We start from the raw sequence: 16,529 nt of genomic DNA, 5'->3' as shown, positions 1-16,529 counted from the left end.
TACCCAAATATGTTAAAATATGATACTTGTTGGTCCCTGACTGGTCCTCGACATTATTGGGTACAACAGGGACCGGTCGCCTCAGAGTCAGTATAATGTCTGAGTAGGGTATTCATGCTTAACTGTGGCATAGTATCTCGTTGAGCTAGCACTGTAAACAGTCTGGTACAAGCAGCCACACACACCCTCGCATGCATGTTGTCATGTGAGCGAAACTTTCTGAAGTAAGACGTTAAGCCCCATTTCACTTCACCTCATAAGCCATGACCAGCCTATGTATGGTATGAAAACATGCTGCATCAATCACAATGTTAGTCAGTTGCTATCTATAGACATAGTGTCATCAGTTTTGACTGTTCAGTTCCTATTTGGGTCAAAAAGTAGGTCAGTTTGTCCAGGTTGAAATACCTGTACTCAAGGCTTCAGATAACCTTCAGCCATTGAGTGCTTGGCAAGTTATCATTCACAGTGATATGAATAGTTTTCTGCGGGTATTCAACATATTCATGCATTTGCAGTCAAATGAATATTTTAAGATCAATGAGTAGAATATCTTTTGATAATCCTACATAAAATACAGTCTTATAAAATTGCAGGTAAGGCCATGCTGACCTTTCATCTGGCCAATCAAAACGTTTGTCAGATTTTGAAAGTCAAAATGTGTTTTCTTCTCTTCTTTAAAAGGTTGTACACAGGTGACCCTGAATAATGATTGTCAAAACTGCTCCCTGAAAAGATTGAAAATCGGAAATATCATTGAGAGGCAAAATTATTAGTACTTGTGAATGTGAAAATAGTGTCATTGGTAATATGGTGCATAAACTTATGATAAAATATTGTTTTAATTTACCCACACAACATACGAAGTTAGGTCATTATTAATGGGCTGGACCTAGATTTTCAAAGATCTCTTAGTACTTGGACAGTAAGTTAACATTAATGTAAGGCACTTACGACTATCTTAGCGCTAAGAGAGCTTCGAAAATCTAGGCCCTACTTCTTAATTATGTTACTTTGTTAGTAGCCCATGCATAAAGTGTCACCCTACACCAGTGGTGTGATATATATGAATTTCTTTCACACTTTTTTAGCAAATTATTTCTCCAGTATTTATCGATATGTAGATCTCTGTGGTCCACATGGATAACCAGCCCTAACTGTGAGAGATAGTTAATTCAGTATAAAGGCCATGAGCCCAAGTACACTACTTACTAAATATGTGTTATATACACATAGTCAATAACAAGTAGTATTAAAGTTTACATTAACTTATGACAATCTTAGCATTAGAGAGCTTCGAAAATCTAGGCCTAGGAGACTATCTCAGTGTATTCACAACAAAGATGTAATTTCCCACACATAATTACATAAGTGACCAAAGGAAGACACTTTAATAAGACTTATATTTAGTCTCTGGAAAAAAATTATAAGATACAAATAATCCCTTTTTAATTGAAAAGGAGCCCCAGTGAGATGGGAGAGCATGAGAAAATCTAGACTTGCTTCATATAGGACTATACAGCATTGCAGAATGGGCTGGGCAGAAGAGAAAAAAATGCAGTTCCGGGACTGTGAGGCATACTAGTGCATTCTATGAACTTATATGTTTCTTAAGTCAAAAGACCTTGAGATCTGAAGTTTGTTTGAAGGGATATGAAAAGAAATGGGAGATGTGGTTAGCCTTAGTAAATGTTGTTTCATGAAAGGAGCCCTAGGTGGTCAAGCTTGCTGCTGACGCACCATTTTGTCACACGTGTGTAGATCGATGCCCATGCTGTTGATCACTGGATTGCCTATTCCTGACTCTATTATTTACAGTCCCCAAATAGCTGGAATATTGCTGAGTGAGGCCTTAAACAACAAAAAAAACAACAAACTGACTTCAAATTGTTTGAATATGTTTTTCAGTAGTAAATTACTATGCAGTACAGTGAGACATGTATGTCACTACAGTTCAGGTGTCCTTGTCCAAATATAGTCTCACATTGAATCATTGCAATTCCTGTAGATGTGTGTATGCTAACTGCCCCATATATGATCACATTATCACACAGTGACTTTTCATGCTGAGTGTCGGAGTCCATATATGGCTGATTGACTGATATCATCTTGACTTATCAGTGTACAAGCCATATATGGTTCAGGGTAGCTGTAGTGTAGTGTATGCCTTCATAGAAGGTAAAACAGCTATTGTCTGATGTTCGCTGCTTGTCTATAGTGTCCGTAGTGGCGGGCTGGTTATTTGTTGAGTGCTTTGTTAGGGTAGACTCCCCACAAATCCCACCTCACCCTGTACAAGGATGTGGGTGGTAGGTTGGCCTAGTGGTAAAGGTGCTTGTCTGTCACATTGAGGCCTGGGTTCAATGTGTGAAGAACATTTCTGGTGATATTGCTGGAATATTGCAAAAAATGGCATCAAACTAAACTGATTTACCATACAATAATGTATTTTTCTAACATGAGAACTCTTTTCTCAACAGCTGAATAATAATAATAGTTGTGACCTTCAGTGAATTATCTGTCAACTTTTGTTTTCAACCAGAATCTTTCCCATATTCCCATATTCCCATTTCCCATTAATGTTTGAGAACCACCCATGATTCATCAGCGGCAGCACTAGTCTTTACTAACATACAAATTTCCCAATGCACTATAGTCTGTGATAATTTTTTTATAGATACAGTGTGAACCTGTGTACTGTGTAGTGTATTTTGTTTTGGATTTGACTTCAACAAAATATGCCTGCAGATTTCATTTAGGGCCTACAGATTTTAAAGCCTGCAGGCGAGAGCGGGCCCTGATGTCCAACTGTCCAAATTTAAGTATCTCAAACACTGGTATCGAATGACTAACTAGATGTTGTCTTAACTGATCAGAAGTAATTTTTTTCAATTTTACCACACTAGTTTCAAACTGAAAAAAGGAAGTTTGACATTGTATATGTATCCAGTGATGTCAAGCTTGTGAACTGCAGCATTTCTGAAGAATTTAAATAATTTAGATGCAGGCTTTGACTAAGTGAAAATTTCCAAGGGCTGATTGAGGATAACCTCAAGGGTAAGGATATGGTACCAGTAATAATTCATACTTTAAGAATGAGAGTCATATGCATTCTTATTGGTAGTATATATTTTAATTTCAGTGTTTTTGTTGTTTGCAATTTTGTTTTACGTGATTGAGGATCACTTCCAGGGTAAGGGTGACTCTCACTTGTAAGGAATGAATTGTCATTGTAGACAATGTGACATTTTGAAAGAAAAAAGAAACTCATTCACACTCACATTCAAACACATTCCATACTGTTCATGAGTTCAGAAATCCCATGGCCGGACATGTCTGCTGTTCACTTATTATTACTTAGGCTAGACTAACTAGATAGAAGGATTTGTTCTCATTTTACACAGTGCACGTTTCAGTATAGATAACACTTTAACCCCCTAATGTTATATTATATGTTTAGTGATTTCAAATTTAGGTCACGATGTTTGAATGTCAGGGTCATGAGCGTAAAGGTCAGCAGAGAAAGTCCATAGTATCAGAATGTAGGGCAGGGCTATGAGGTGAAGAGAGGCTTGGGGATAATATAAACATTAGAAAGTACTATAACTCTCGTATAAATAGGGGTAGGGGGCAGCCTTATGGTTAAAGTGTCCTCTCATCATCCTGAAGGCCTGGGTTTGATTCCCCACATGGGTACGATGTTTCAAGCCCATTTCTGGTGTCCCCATCGTGATACTGCTTGAATATTGCGATGTGAAACCATACTCACTAACTCTGGACAATATAACTTGTCAATCCACCGTAAATAAGGCATGCTGCAAGTCTCAGTTTTACAGAGTTATCTTTGTACTGATGTGTTTGTGACTTCCATATTCAAGAAACACTTCTGGTTATGTTTGTAAGATACTTGTATGATTGTCTTAGTGTTAACATTCCTTTGTGCAGGGATTTGCAGGGCACAATATGCATAAAAAGTGACAATGGAGGCAAAGAAATAGATTAACATGTGCACATCTACGCAGAAAATGTCCAAGTTCTTTTTTTTCACATGATGATCAAGTAATAATAAGTAAACACTAAGTCTGCTTCTAGCTTGGATATGGTATCATTTGCAGTTTAATTACCGTGAGTGAGTGAGTTTAGTTTTACACCGCACTCAGCAATATTCCAGCTATATGACGGCGGTCTGTAAATAATCGAGTCTGGACCAGACAATCCAGTGATGAACAACATGAGCATCGAACTGCGCAATTGGGAGCCGATGACATGTGTCAACCAAGTCAGCTACCCTGACCACCCGATCCTGTTAGTCACTGCTTACGACAAGCATAGTCCCCTTTTATGGCAAACGTGGGTTGCTGAAGGCCTATTCTACCCCGGGATCTTCACGGGTCTTTAATTACTGTGATGATCATGATACACAAAACATTGACAGTAACTCAATCACAACAATATTATTACATAGTATTAATGATGATATTAAGTGTCTTGGACCCCCATTTTGCAGTCCAGGACCCCTGGAAATTAAGAGTATGACTTCCAGGGACCCTCAAATATAGGACTCAAGGTAAATCCCAGCTTTGTGTAAGGGGCTCATGTCATATTCCTTGTTTAGTTGGTATGTATTTTTAAACAGGCTGATACATTGCTGTCTTCAGTTTCAAATCAAAAAGAAACATTACTGTTCCTTAATTTCCATAAGCATCACACACTACATGCCAGCCTCAGACTAATCTGCTATTGTTCAATGGTACTAAGCTAGCTTTAACTAAATATCTAGGATACAGTAGTAGTTTTACTACTACCTGATAACTCTCCAGTGTACTGTTTGTCATAATCTTTCTAAATTTAAAAAAAACCCATTTTGCAAGAAGAAACAAACCACAGGCTTTACCTTGAATGTCATGAAGCTATAAAACAGTTACAATTTTTCTGTTTAAGAAGTAAAGTTTGAAATTCTTTATAATTTTTTGTTGGTATTCTTTTCAACTATTTAACTGCAAAATATTCTGCAGAATTCAGAAAAAAGGGATGCAGAATTTGCATAAACTGCAGTGGAATCCTTAGAAATTTGTCATGGTGTCCAGGAGGGACTGAAATATAAACTGTCTCACACATTCACTGCACTATCCAAGTCAGCCTTGCACAACACAGATTCTGTCATCAGGGCAGTGGGGTAGTCTTGTGGTGAAAGTGTTTGATCATCACACCAAACATCTGGGTTTTATTCCACACATGGGTATAATGGGTGAATCCCATTTCTGGTGTCCCCCAGCATATTGCTGGAATGTTTCTAAAAGTGGCATAAATCACCATTTTGAACTACTTCCACTGGACACTGCTTTCAATTACCTTCACTTAAATTAAACAAAGCTTTACAGTCCTTCATACCATCTAGAATTTGTGTTATTAATGCAACAAATGTTTGGCGACAATGACTAATTTAGCCTAAATAGCCTATGTATATTAATTATAATCAGCATTCATTTCTCATCAGCATTCATTTTGTGCATGTAATTATTGTGTATATTTTTTGTGAATTTTTTATATGATTCATTTTGAGGCCTTTTTGATAGAAAAAGAATTTATTTCAGGATGATAAAGTTACATCTTATCTTATCTTATCAGATGTTCACAACTGTTAATCCTTGTCAAGTCTGCCAGATGGTCAAGTTAATCCCTCTGGGCAACCCTGTCATATCTGCAGGTGTTGTGTAGCGCTGACCTCAAGTTAAACCTACTTTAATGATAGTCATTACGTGCAAATTGGATTCCTATGAAACAACCTTTACCCCATATTTTGACCCTTTAACAAGAATCTTAAATTAGTGCAGTAATACTGCATTTTTAAAATATTAAACAAATGTGGAGAACCATATTAACTGCAATTTTTTTGTTTAGACATATTTCATTCATTTAGAAATGGATTGGCAAACATGCCTCTATAGCTTACGTTAATGCCTCGCCACTATACATGCTTTGTTCACGTTTGTACATGGAAATTTTACATAATATTAAAATTGACATAATATTGTATTAGATGAGTCAGAATCAGTCATCAAAATGAGAACAGGTTGCTTTTGTATGATAAGCTTCAAGTTACATTAAGAAATAAACGTAGTAGCTTTGCAAATATTTGTTCATATTTGTTTCGTGGCCAGTTAATACAAAGAACCTGTAATGGGGTGACTTCATTGGCAAGTTCATGAAGCTGATTCTTACCATTCACTATATTGCTTTCTTTGCAGAGATGAAGAGAAAAATACAAAGTCAGCAACATTTGGAGAAATGGTCAGTATATATATATACATTTAATAGATATGGTCAAACTCATCAGTTGTCGTTGCATTCGGTTTCTGAAAACCTTTTCACTCAAACATTTTTCTTTCATTCTTTTACCCAAGTTGTGACGTGTGTGACTCAGTAACCTGCAGTGTCGACTTTTGCAGGAACTTATGATCATGGGTTGTAAATCTCAGGTTTAGTCACCTTGTTTCCCAGCACCATGTATTCTTCTGTAATGTAGTGGCATGAAAGCTTTGTCTAATATTAAGGGCAAGGAAAGCTTTGTCAAATATAAAGTACAAGGATTGAAGCAGAAATGAGAATCCAAACAAGGTGTTAAAACCTGCCTCAAATTGATGATGAAACTGGAAACTTCTGAAAGAACATGCTCAAACAAGTGGAATCAATACATATTGACAGTTTACAAGTTGTTATAGGGACACATACTAACTGAGATTTAAAAGCTTATGTATTTAATGTGGTACGTTAAACTTTTATCTCTAGAACAGCTTCTCATGAAATCTCAGTCCTGTCCACGGCTAGTACATGTTTCATCGTTTAAGTGCTCTGCAATCCGTCATCTGTCAGTTTCAGATCTCAGCATGAAATGTACTTCTCAAATATGTGTTTACACAGTAATCAGTGCTGTCTAATCCGAGGTGTAGTGAGGAGTCATCAGAAAGTGGATTATAACCAATTAATCCTGTGTTGAAATTACATGGTTGTAGACAAAGATAATTTAATCTTAGATCAATATGGGTATATTTGTGCATATAACAAGTGAGTGGACACAGCTCAAATCTTAGTCTTTCTATTGTCAGTGGATGCAGTAACTAAGAGAACCCCATAATACACAATAATGTATATTAGAGTGACAAAACTGGTTCAGTTCAAGCTTCATGTTGTCTAAACTGGATTATATCTACAGTCCTGATGATGGCTGCTTTAGGCTGTTTCCACTGTATTCTGCCAATAGTCTACCTAACATCAGAAACAAGGGTCTTGGACGGTATGCATGGTTGACTGAATAATCATAAAGTATATTTAGAGGATATTTTAATGTTATGAGTGTATTTTAAGTATCACACTTGTGGAACAGGGCCCAGATTATGGAAATCTAAAATACAGATAAGATTTAATCCCAACCAATAAAGTTAGTTCATGCTTGATTTCATGTGATTATCTATTTCTGTTGCAGTTCCAGTTTGCGACATGCCTGGACTATTTCTTCATGTTTGTTGGTACACTGGCGGCAATGGTGCATGGATCTGGCTGGCCACTTCTCTCCATTGTGTTCGGGGACATGACCAATGACTTTATTGGGACTGGTGAGTAAAGTGCATGACATAGAGGATACTAAACGACCTTCCATGTAGAACCATTTTTATTAAACGAATGAATGATTTGGTACCAAAAGCAAAAGCGAGTTTGATACTAAATCTTTAACGAGTTTAATGAAAATGGTATTTCACGGAAGCGAGTTTAATATTCTGTTTATTACTTCCAACACAAATTGATAGAAACTGTGGCTACAATGCGAGGACTCCCAGTTTTCCTCGAGTCAAACAAGGTCATCCTCAATATATTGAGGGTATATGTTCCGATAAATATCCACTTTACCCTGGATGCATCTATGGCTTTGCCTCTCTTGGCAAGCTTTTTATCCAATCAGGTGTCTACGATGGGAAGTTGACCGTACCAATGAAATCTCACTTTTGCTGCTTAAATTACCTAACCGATTAAACTTGGCAACACAAATAATACTCTGAAAGGGGTAGATGGAGTTCTTGCATATAGCCATATCATCCTTGTTCTTTGCCTTGTTTACCATTTGTATTGTCTGGTGGATCGAGCATCAGCACCAAACTGACCATGCTGGCTTTTATGCAGCTTACAGCAATGTTCCATAGGAGTGACATGGTATATCATGGTATAATGGAACCACAGTATTTTGCTGTCGGTTTAGTATATCACGTGTACCTGTACCATCATCCAACCCCTCGGTTCAGTGTATCCTAATGCAGCAAAAAGATTTGGTATACTCGGTTTTCACACTGTCATTTTATTAACCTTTTAAGACCTTTTCTAAAACTTCTAGAAATCATTTTGACAGAATCTGTATTTCTGTAAGGTTTAGCTCTTGTTGGGAATTTTCTGCATTGAGGTCATATCTCATATTTCGATCCAAAGTGGACAGAAATGAATGCTGTGTATAGCAATGTATACCATACCATGGAAACGGCATACTGTTTTACCCCTACCATTCCAGCAGTATCATGACAAGGGACACCAGGATGGGCCTGACTTATGGTTCCCATGTGGGGAACTGAACCTGGACCTTCAGAGTGACAAAGCAACCCTTTAACGACTCAGTTACCCACCCATTCCCATCTGCACCAAGAGACATGCACAAGGCTCTTTAATGTAGATATATTTACAGTGTTTTTATTTTGGTTACTATCAGGTAATTCCACCTTTCCCGATATGAATGGGACATCTGGCAACTTCACACCACCCCCCATTGACTTTGAGGAACAGATGACAAAATATGCCTTGTACTATGTATACATTGGAGTAGGCGTCATGGTCGCCTCATATCTACAGGTAGGAGATGTGCTTATTTGTTTTTTTATGTTTGTTGCATAAATTAACTCTGTCAAATTTAGACAGAGTTTGTAAGAAGAAAACTCGATTTTGTCACTGTTGGCTTGTAAAAGATCTTGGATTTAGTGAATCAACACATATGCCTAATCAAGGTCATTTTGAATACCTATTGATATCTTTGGTTAAATGTTAATGCATGTGATGATACTATTCACTTATGATGAATTTCCACCTCTGAATCTCATTGGAAACTAAGATTGCTAGTGTGAGGTGTTAGATTATATATCAAGTGAGTGTGAGTGAGTGAGTTTAGTTTTACGCTGCACATAGAAACATTCCAGCTATTTGGCAGCAATCTGTAAATAATCAAGTTTGGGCCAGATAAAGTGATTAACAACTTAAGCATCAATCTGTGCAATTGGGAACTGATGACAAGTGTCAACCAAGTCAGCGAGTCTGACCACCTGATCCCATTAGTCGGCTCTTATGACAAGTATTGGTTACTGAAGGCCAGTATTCTAACACGGACCTTCATCGTTATATGTAGCAAGGTGTATCAAATACAAATTATCAGTTGAAGAATCATATTGTCACAATCCAGTCTTATCTTATGTAAGATACTGTTGCATCTTCATTATCTAAGTTTTGTTACCAGTTGGTGACATATTCGAACAGTTTTGGTGTAATTAAGACTGTATTAAGAAATTCGGGAGAAACTGAAATTGTCTTTGATTGTATGACCAGGTGTCCTTCTGGACGATGTCCTGTGAGCGTCAGGTGTACAAGCTGAGAAAGGCATTCTTTAAAGCTGTTCTGAGACAAGAGATTGGCTGGTTTGATGAACATCAGAGTGGTGAATTGACAACACGTCTTGCAGAGTAAGTTGTTACTGATTCTAAAACTATCACTGGTCACAAGAGATTGATTATCAGAAATAAAAATAAAAATAAAGACAAGAGTGTTATGGATGACAACTTCTTTATTGTGAAGGGTCACAACATTTCAAAGTCTGTTGTTTAATGTTTATCCTTCATCAGGTGAATGATGAACAGTTCAAATACTTTGAAACATCATGACGCTTCACATTAAAGACGTTGTCATCCATAAGACTCTTGCCTGTATGTGTATCACTATCAAAGAGTCATGAAAAGAGTGCCATCAATAATATCACACTGTTATGGCAGAATAAAGTTTCAGTTTACTCACACAGTGTAGAAAGTTTTTATCATGGACTGCTTCTAGATTGTGTTGAGGATGCTGATTTGTAAATACCCCAATCATGAACATATGAATGCTCTCATCTTACTGGAAGTAGTTCTCTGAGTACTGTTGATAATCAGTCGGTATAGTGCCAGTGACTATCAATGTCTGAGATCTGTATTAACAGCTTGCCTTATCCAAAGGGGTTGCCCAGTTTAAGGCGGGTGTACGCAGAAAGGTCATAGTGGTCCGCAAAGATTCAAAGGGGTTGCCCAATTTAAGGAGGGGTACACAGAAAGGGGATTAAGGGGATCCAGGTCTAGAGGTCCATAGTGTTGCCAAGAAGTTCCAGAGTGTTTCCAGCAAACACACTGATATTGTGCCAAATGTTCGAGTTGCATTTGACAAATATAAGTTTTTGTGGTTTTGCAAAATTCTTTTCACTATATAAAGACAAAGTTTATGGATGAACAACTTCTTTATTCTTTGGGGCAGAGTGAGCAAGCTGTCTTAGACCTGAAGTTAGTAATCCAGCGAGCTTGGAGGTGCCAACATCGAGGCCACCTGTTACCGGGTGTAAAAACCTTTGAGTCAGCTTCATGTACAGACTCTTTGAGTGTTGTGACAAGCCCTAATGTGCAGTACACAACCCTGTGCACTTAAAAGAACCTACAAATCTGTTGGTATATGAGCATATCTGACTTTCTATAGTGCCACTCAAAGAAGTTTCTATTCACCAGTTGACCTGCATGAACACACTGCAGAAAGTAAGAGCCATTGTTAGTGTTTCTTGGAGGATATCAAGGCATCAAGAGTGGGTGTCTTCAGGAAGGGTCCTGCAGAGGATGACCCTGGGGAGGGTCCTAGAGGGGTGTCCAGAAGGTGTGGAGTGGACGTCTTTAGGGAGGGTCCTATAGAGGATGATGACTCTGGGGAGGGTCCTAGAGGGGTGTCCCAAAGGTGTGGAGTGGATGTCTTAAGGGAGGGTCCTATAGAGGATGACTCTTGAGAGGGTACTAGAGGGGTGTCCTGAAGGTGTGGAGTGGATGTCTTTAGGGAGGGTCCTATTGAGGATAACTCTGGGGTGGGTACTAGAGGGGTGTCCCGAAGGTGTGGATGTCTTTAGGGAGGGTCCTACAGAGGATGACCCTGGGGAGGGTACAAGAGGGGTGTCCAGAAGGTGTGGAGTTGATGTCTTTAGGGAGGGTCCTATAGAGGATGCAGGGAAAATATAATTTAAATATATTAATTGTCACTATCATTTTTATTACAGTGATATGGAGAAGTTAAGAGAAGGTATTGGAGATAAGTTCAGCTTGTGTGTTCAGTTTTTTTCGGCGTTCATCTCTGGATTTGTCATTGGCTTTATAAAAGGATGGAAGCTGACGCTGGTCATGATGTCGCTAACTCCAGTGCTTGCCATAGCAGGTGCATTCATGTCCAAGGTAAGGTTTCTATCAATGTTGTACAGAAGTAGACAAAGTTTGCAATAAATTTGAGCTAAACTTGTAAAGTTTTCCTGGGCTTGCATTTTCAGCTGGTGAAACATCCTGTCATTAGCTTCCTGGACCAGTTAGTTTGTGCAGCTGCTTTTACATGAAAGACACTAGTCAGTTTTTTGACATTTTGTTTAATGACCTTGTAGAGATTAGCTTCATAACCTGTTCTGTCGTCTGTCCACAATTTTGCCATTGCCTGTCTGTTACATTTCAGCTTTTCCAAAGTAGGTAAATAGAAGTGTAAAATTAACAGAAACTTAATCAACAGATAAGCCAGTGAACGACATTGCCTTCGTGTTTATGTAATTCTTAATGTGATTTTTACTTTTTTAAATGCTAGTTTTAGAGTTTCATTTTGAATAAGATATAAAACGAACACAAAAGAAAACTGTTTGTTAAAACAGTTATATGGCCTTGATATAATTTATCAGAAGTTTTCAAATAGACAGTTCAATTATACAGGAAAAAAATGTTATAAATTAGGAGTGAGTGAGTGAGTAAGTGTAATTTTACGTTGCAGTGTGTAAGTGAGGACCAGACAATCCAATGATCAGCATAAGCATTCATGTACTTGGCTCATAATTTAAGATTTTATGTTTATAAATATGTATTTTATACAGAAACTGACTGAGCCATTGCTCTGTTCCAGGCCATTGCATCATTTTCTAAACGAGAACAAGAGAAGTATGCTGAGGCAGGGAGCGTGGCTGAGGAGGTGCTGTCCTGTGTCCGAACCGTCATCTCATTTAATGGGCAAAAGCAAGAAATAAAAAGGTATGTAGGATTTACCATTAAGAGTTCGAAGTCATATTGAAATCGGAGAGGTGGGACAGCCTTGTGTTAAAAGCGTTTGCTTGTCAGGCTGAAGAACCAGGTTTGATTTCCCAATTCTCAGCTCCCATTGTGGTATTGCTGGAGTATTGCTCAAAGTGGTGTAACACTTAACTCACTCACTCATTGAAAACTAAGGTATGAAGATCTGGTTCACAACACATCTTTTGCTTGTAGTAAGAGGTGACTAATCAGGAGCCTGATCCGATGAGTCATACTGACTCGGTTGCTGCATGGGTCAATGTTCATGATGTCAATCACAGGATTCAGTATTTACAGATATATTTGCGTCTTATTTCTTAGTGCAATTCTAACAGCGAAGAAGCAAAGAAACCAAAGAGGCAAGGTTCTTTTATCTGGCTTGAGGTTGAGTGAGTGTGGCTTAACGTTGGTCTTAGCAATATTTCACAGCAGGGGACACCAGAAATGGGCTTCACACAATGTACCCATATGGGGAATTGAACCCAGATGTTTTGCATCATGAGGGACCGCTTCAACCAGTAGGCTACTCCACTGCCCCTTATGTGGTATGAGAGTGAGTGAGTATGGTTTTACAACGCTTTTAGCAATATTTCAGCAATATCGTGGCTGGGGGATACCAGAAATGGGTATGAGACTGAAGCAGTTATAACAGGCCAAATGCAATGGTATGACATTTGAAAAGGATGATAGTATGTGATGATTTCCAAAGTACTTTCAAAATATCACTGGAAAGGAGTATTTGCAAAATGAAGCAGCTCATTTTCTTGTAAAAACTCTTTTCCAGTGTGCATAAACAGTGTGTCATTGTGCATTGATGGTGCTTACAGATACTCCCGTGCTCTCGTGGACAGTAAGAAACTGGGCATAAGGAAGGCAGCCATCACTGGTGTTGGGATGGGCATCACACTGTTTGTCATGTTTTCAGCGTACGCTCTCGCGTTTTGGTAAGTATGTGTTTCTTTTGGTTTCCATGTCATTGCAGAATGGACTCCATGTACTCCATACTTGTCTGACTGTAGGTGTTCCCAGCAGATCAAGCCCCTTGGTAATTGTAATACAAGACTATAACCTGATAGAAATTATCATCATATTCTTCTCTCAATTTTGGTATACTGAGCTGAAGAGGTAACCAGTTCCCCATACAGGTCTAACAGCAGATATTTCCCTGACAAATAGGTAACCATTACAAGATTCTTCTCTTGTTCTCCAAACTTGCCTAAATGCAGGTATTCCCAGTACTGAATTCACCTCTCAATTTGGGTCTTTGTGGCAGGTTAGGGTTTGTGTCCCCTCTGGGTAACATATGTCATACTTGGGATTACACTTTCTTAGTTAAGAAGAAATTCTGGTACTTTTTTGGTTGAGTCCCATCTGGGATTCAAACCCACCCCCTCAGAGTCAGTAACCTAATCTCCTGCACACAAAGTCAGCCGCCTGGCCAGCTCATCCACTGCGACTTCCCTCAATGGTTAAAAATGTACGCTTTTGCCTACCTGTATTGATTGGAGTGTTATTGATCTCCATTACCCTGTACTTATCTCCATGCAGGTATGCCAAGGCTAAATAGATCCACCAAACTGGTGCCATTTGGTATGTTTAGGGTGTTGAATAAAATATATTTCTGCATTGCCATGACAACAAGTTTGACTTTGACTGAATTTGGTTGTAGTGCTCTTTTCTGGAGCAGAACTGTAAAACCTTTCAATATTTCTTCACCGGAGCAGAACTGTAAAACCTTTCAATATTTCTACAGCGGAGCAGAACTGTAAAACCTTTCAATATTTCTTGACGAAACTTGGCACATAGATTGGTCTGGTGGTGTACTGGTGCTTTTTGGTAGTCTTGGAATTCTGAATAAAGTATTTTTCTGCATTTCCATGGTATCAAGTTTGATTTCACTGAATTTGGTGGGTGTGCTCTTTTCTGGGGGAGAACTTTAAAACTGTTCACTATTTCTTCATCAAACTTGGCACAAAGATAAATGTGGTGGAGTACTGATACCTTTTGGTATTTTTGGAATTCTAAATAAAGTATTTTGTGCTTTTCCATGGCAACAAATTTGACTTTGATTGAATTTGGTGGGTGTGCTCTTTTCTGGACCAAAACTGTAAAATATTTTAATATTTCTTTACCAAACTTGGCATATGGTCTGGTGGTGTACTTGTGCCTTTTGTTAGTTTTGAAATTCTGAATAAAATATTTTTTGTGTTTCCATAACAACAAATTTGACTTTGAATGTGGTGGATGTACTCTTTTCCTGACCTCAACAGTAAACCCTTTCAATATTTCTTCACCAGACTTCACACATACATTGATCTGGTAGTGTACTGGTGCCTTTTGGTAGTTTTGGAATTCAGAATAAAATATTTTCAATACTCTCATTCCACTTTGCCAAACATTTGACAACATTTGACTTTCAAGTATCATACTTTTCTATTATTCATTAACTTCTAAAATGCCAGTCAAACAGATCAAAACATTTGACATCATCGTAACTAATAGGCATGTTCATGAAGAGTATTTTGCCATTGCGGGGGATATTGATCACGTTGTCTTCTTGTTGCTTTCTAAAATGAGCAGCAGATGGTTGTGATGAAAAATACCAAAATACATGTTTTATTATTAAGATACATGTGTATGGTGATTCCATTTCAGGTTTGGCTCAACTGAAGTGGCAAAGTGGCAAGAAACTGACATGGAGGAAGGATTGTCTCCTGGCACTGTCTTCACTGTGAGTGCTGGTACCATTAAAGAAACTACCTATTTGTTATTTTTGGATGAGACATGCTCCTTTCTTAATATATTGTAAACTGGGTAACAGTGAATAATAAAAATATATTTTTTTAAAAAATGAAATCTGAACAGTTAGGTTCCCTTGAAACGTCAGATAAATCTGAGAATATTAACAAATTGAATTGTTTTGTCCTCCTTTCACAAGTTTTGAAGCACTGACAGAAACAATATTTTTCTTTCAGCAATATTACCAGGTACTTTCACATCTGGGTTTGAATTGTTTTTCAGCGACTCATGCTTGTTGTAAAAGGCAACTAACATGATTGGATTGTCAGACTCTCTAACTTGGTTGACTCATGTCATACCAGCATATCCCAGTTGTGATGGTGCTGGTGAACACTTGATTTTCTGGCCCAGACTCGACTATCTACAGACCGCCAACTTGTAACTGGAATATTACTTTGTGTGGCGTTAAACAACAACCAAATCAGATCCCTTCCCACCTCTGAGTTGATTGCAGTGATGAATGATGTGCTATGGTAATTCATGTATTAGCCCAAGAGAAGAGGGGACTGTCCTTTGCCAGTGACTCAACAACACATGATTATGCTATATGTGTTCATGTATAAGCCTTAGAGTATAGGGGACTGTCATCTGACAGTGACTCAATGACCCATGCTTTTGCTATATGTGTTCATTTATGAACCCAAGAGAAGTGGCAGTGACTCAATGATGCATGCTTAAGCTAAATGTGGTGTATTTGCAGGTGTTTTTCTGTGTCATGATTGGTTCCTTTTCCATTGGCAATGCAACTCCTCATGCCAGCGCCATTGCAACTGCCAAGGGAGCAGCTGCCACTGTGGTGGATATCCTCAAGAATGTAAGTCCACCTGTTGATCTGTTTATCCGTCTTTCCTCTCCATCAGTCCATCCATCCTTACTGTTGAGCCTTCATCATTGTCCATGCATCCTTATTGTCCTTGATCCTTCTGTCCACTCATCGTTACTGTCGGGCCTTCAATATGGTCTGTCCTTTCTAACTCTGTCTCTCTGTCCATCCTTAGAGGTGAGGCTTCTTCATTGTCTATCCTGAATCATCTGCCCTCATAGCCCTTCTATCCATCTGTCCATCAATCCATCATAACTTTGCACCCATCCTAATTACCCTTCTATCCATCTGTCCATCCATCCATCATAACTTTGCATCCATCCTAATTACCCTTCTATCACCTGTCTATCCATCCTGACCCATCTCTCCATCCATCCTCATGACCCATCTCTCCATCCATCCTCATGACCCATCTTTTCATCCATCCTCATTGCCAATCTCTCCATCATCCATCCTCAGGCACCATCTCTCCATCCATCCATCCATCCATCCATCCATCCTCATGG

At 38.5% G+C, this 16,529-nt stretch overlaps 1 protein-coding gene across 3 annotated transcripts in view; it reads left to right on the top strand.

The window, feature by feature from the left end:
- Positions 1-16,529, top strand: part of LOC137267912 (ATP-dependent translocase ABCB1-like) — a 168,631-nt gene that overhangs the window by 39,800 nt on the left and 112,302 nt on the right. For all 3 annotated transcript variants that reach the window (XM_067802354.1, XM_067802355.1, XM_067802356.1), the window contains exons 2-10: positions 6,249-6,291; positions 7,484-7,613; positions 8,750-8,889; positions 9,634-9,767; positions 11,363-11,534; positions 12,238-12,362; positions 13,229-13,345; positions 15,057-15,132; positions 15,901-16,014. In XM_067802354.1, the coding sequence (XP_067658455.1) occupies positions 6,249-6,291; positions 7,484-7,613; positions 8,750-8,889; positions 9,634-9,767; positions 11,363-11,534; positions 12,238-12,362; positions 13,229-13,345; positions 15,057-15,132; positions 15,901-16,014 (1,051 nt within the window). The remainder of the gene's footprint in view (positions 1-6,248; positions 6,292-7,483; positions 7,614-8,749; positions 8,890-9,633; positions 9,768-11,362; positions 11,535-12,237; positions 12,363-13,228; positions 13,346-15,056; positions 15,133-15,900; positions 16,015-16,529) is intronic.

The sequence above is a fragment of the Haliotis asinina genome, chromosome 16 (assembly GCF_037392515.1).
Source record: "Haliotis asinina isolate JCU_RB_2024 chromosome 16, JCU_Hal_asi_v2, whole genome shotgun sequence".
Taxonomy (NCBI): Eukaryota; Metazoa; Mollusca; class Gastropoda; order Lepetellida; family Haliotidae; genus Haliotis; species Haliotis asinina.
The sequence above is the reverse complement of the archived record's forward strand: the minus strand, read 5'-3'. Positions and strand labels throughout refer to the sequence as shown.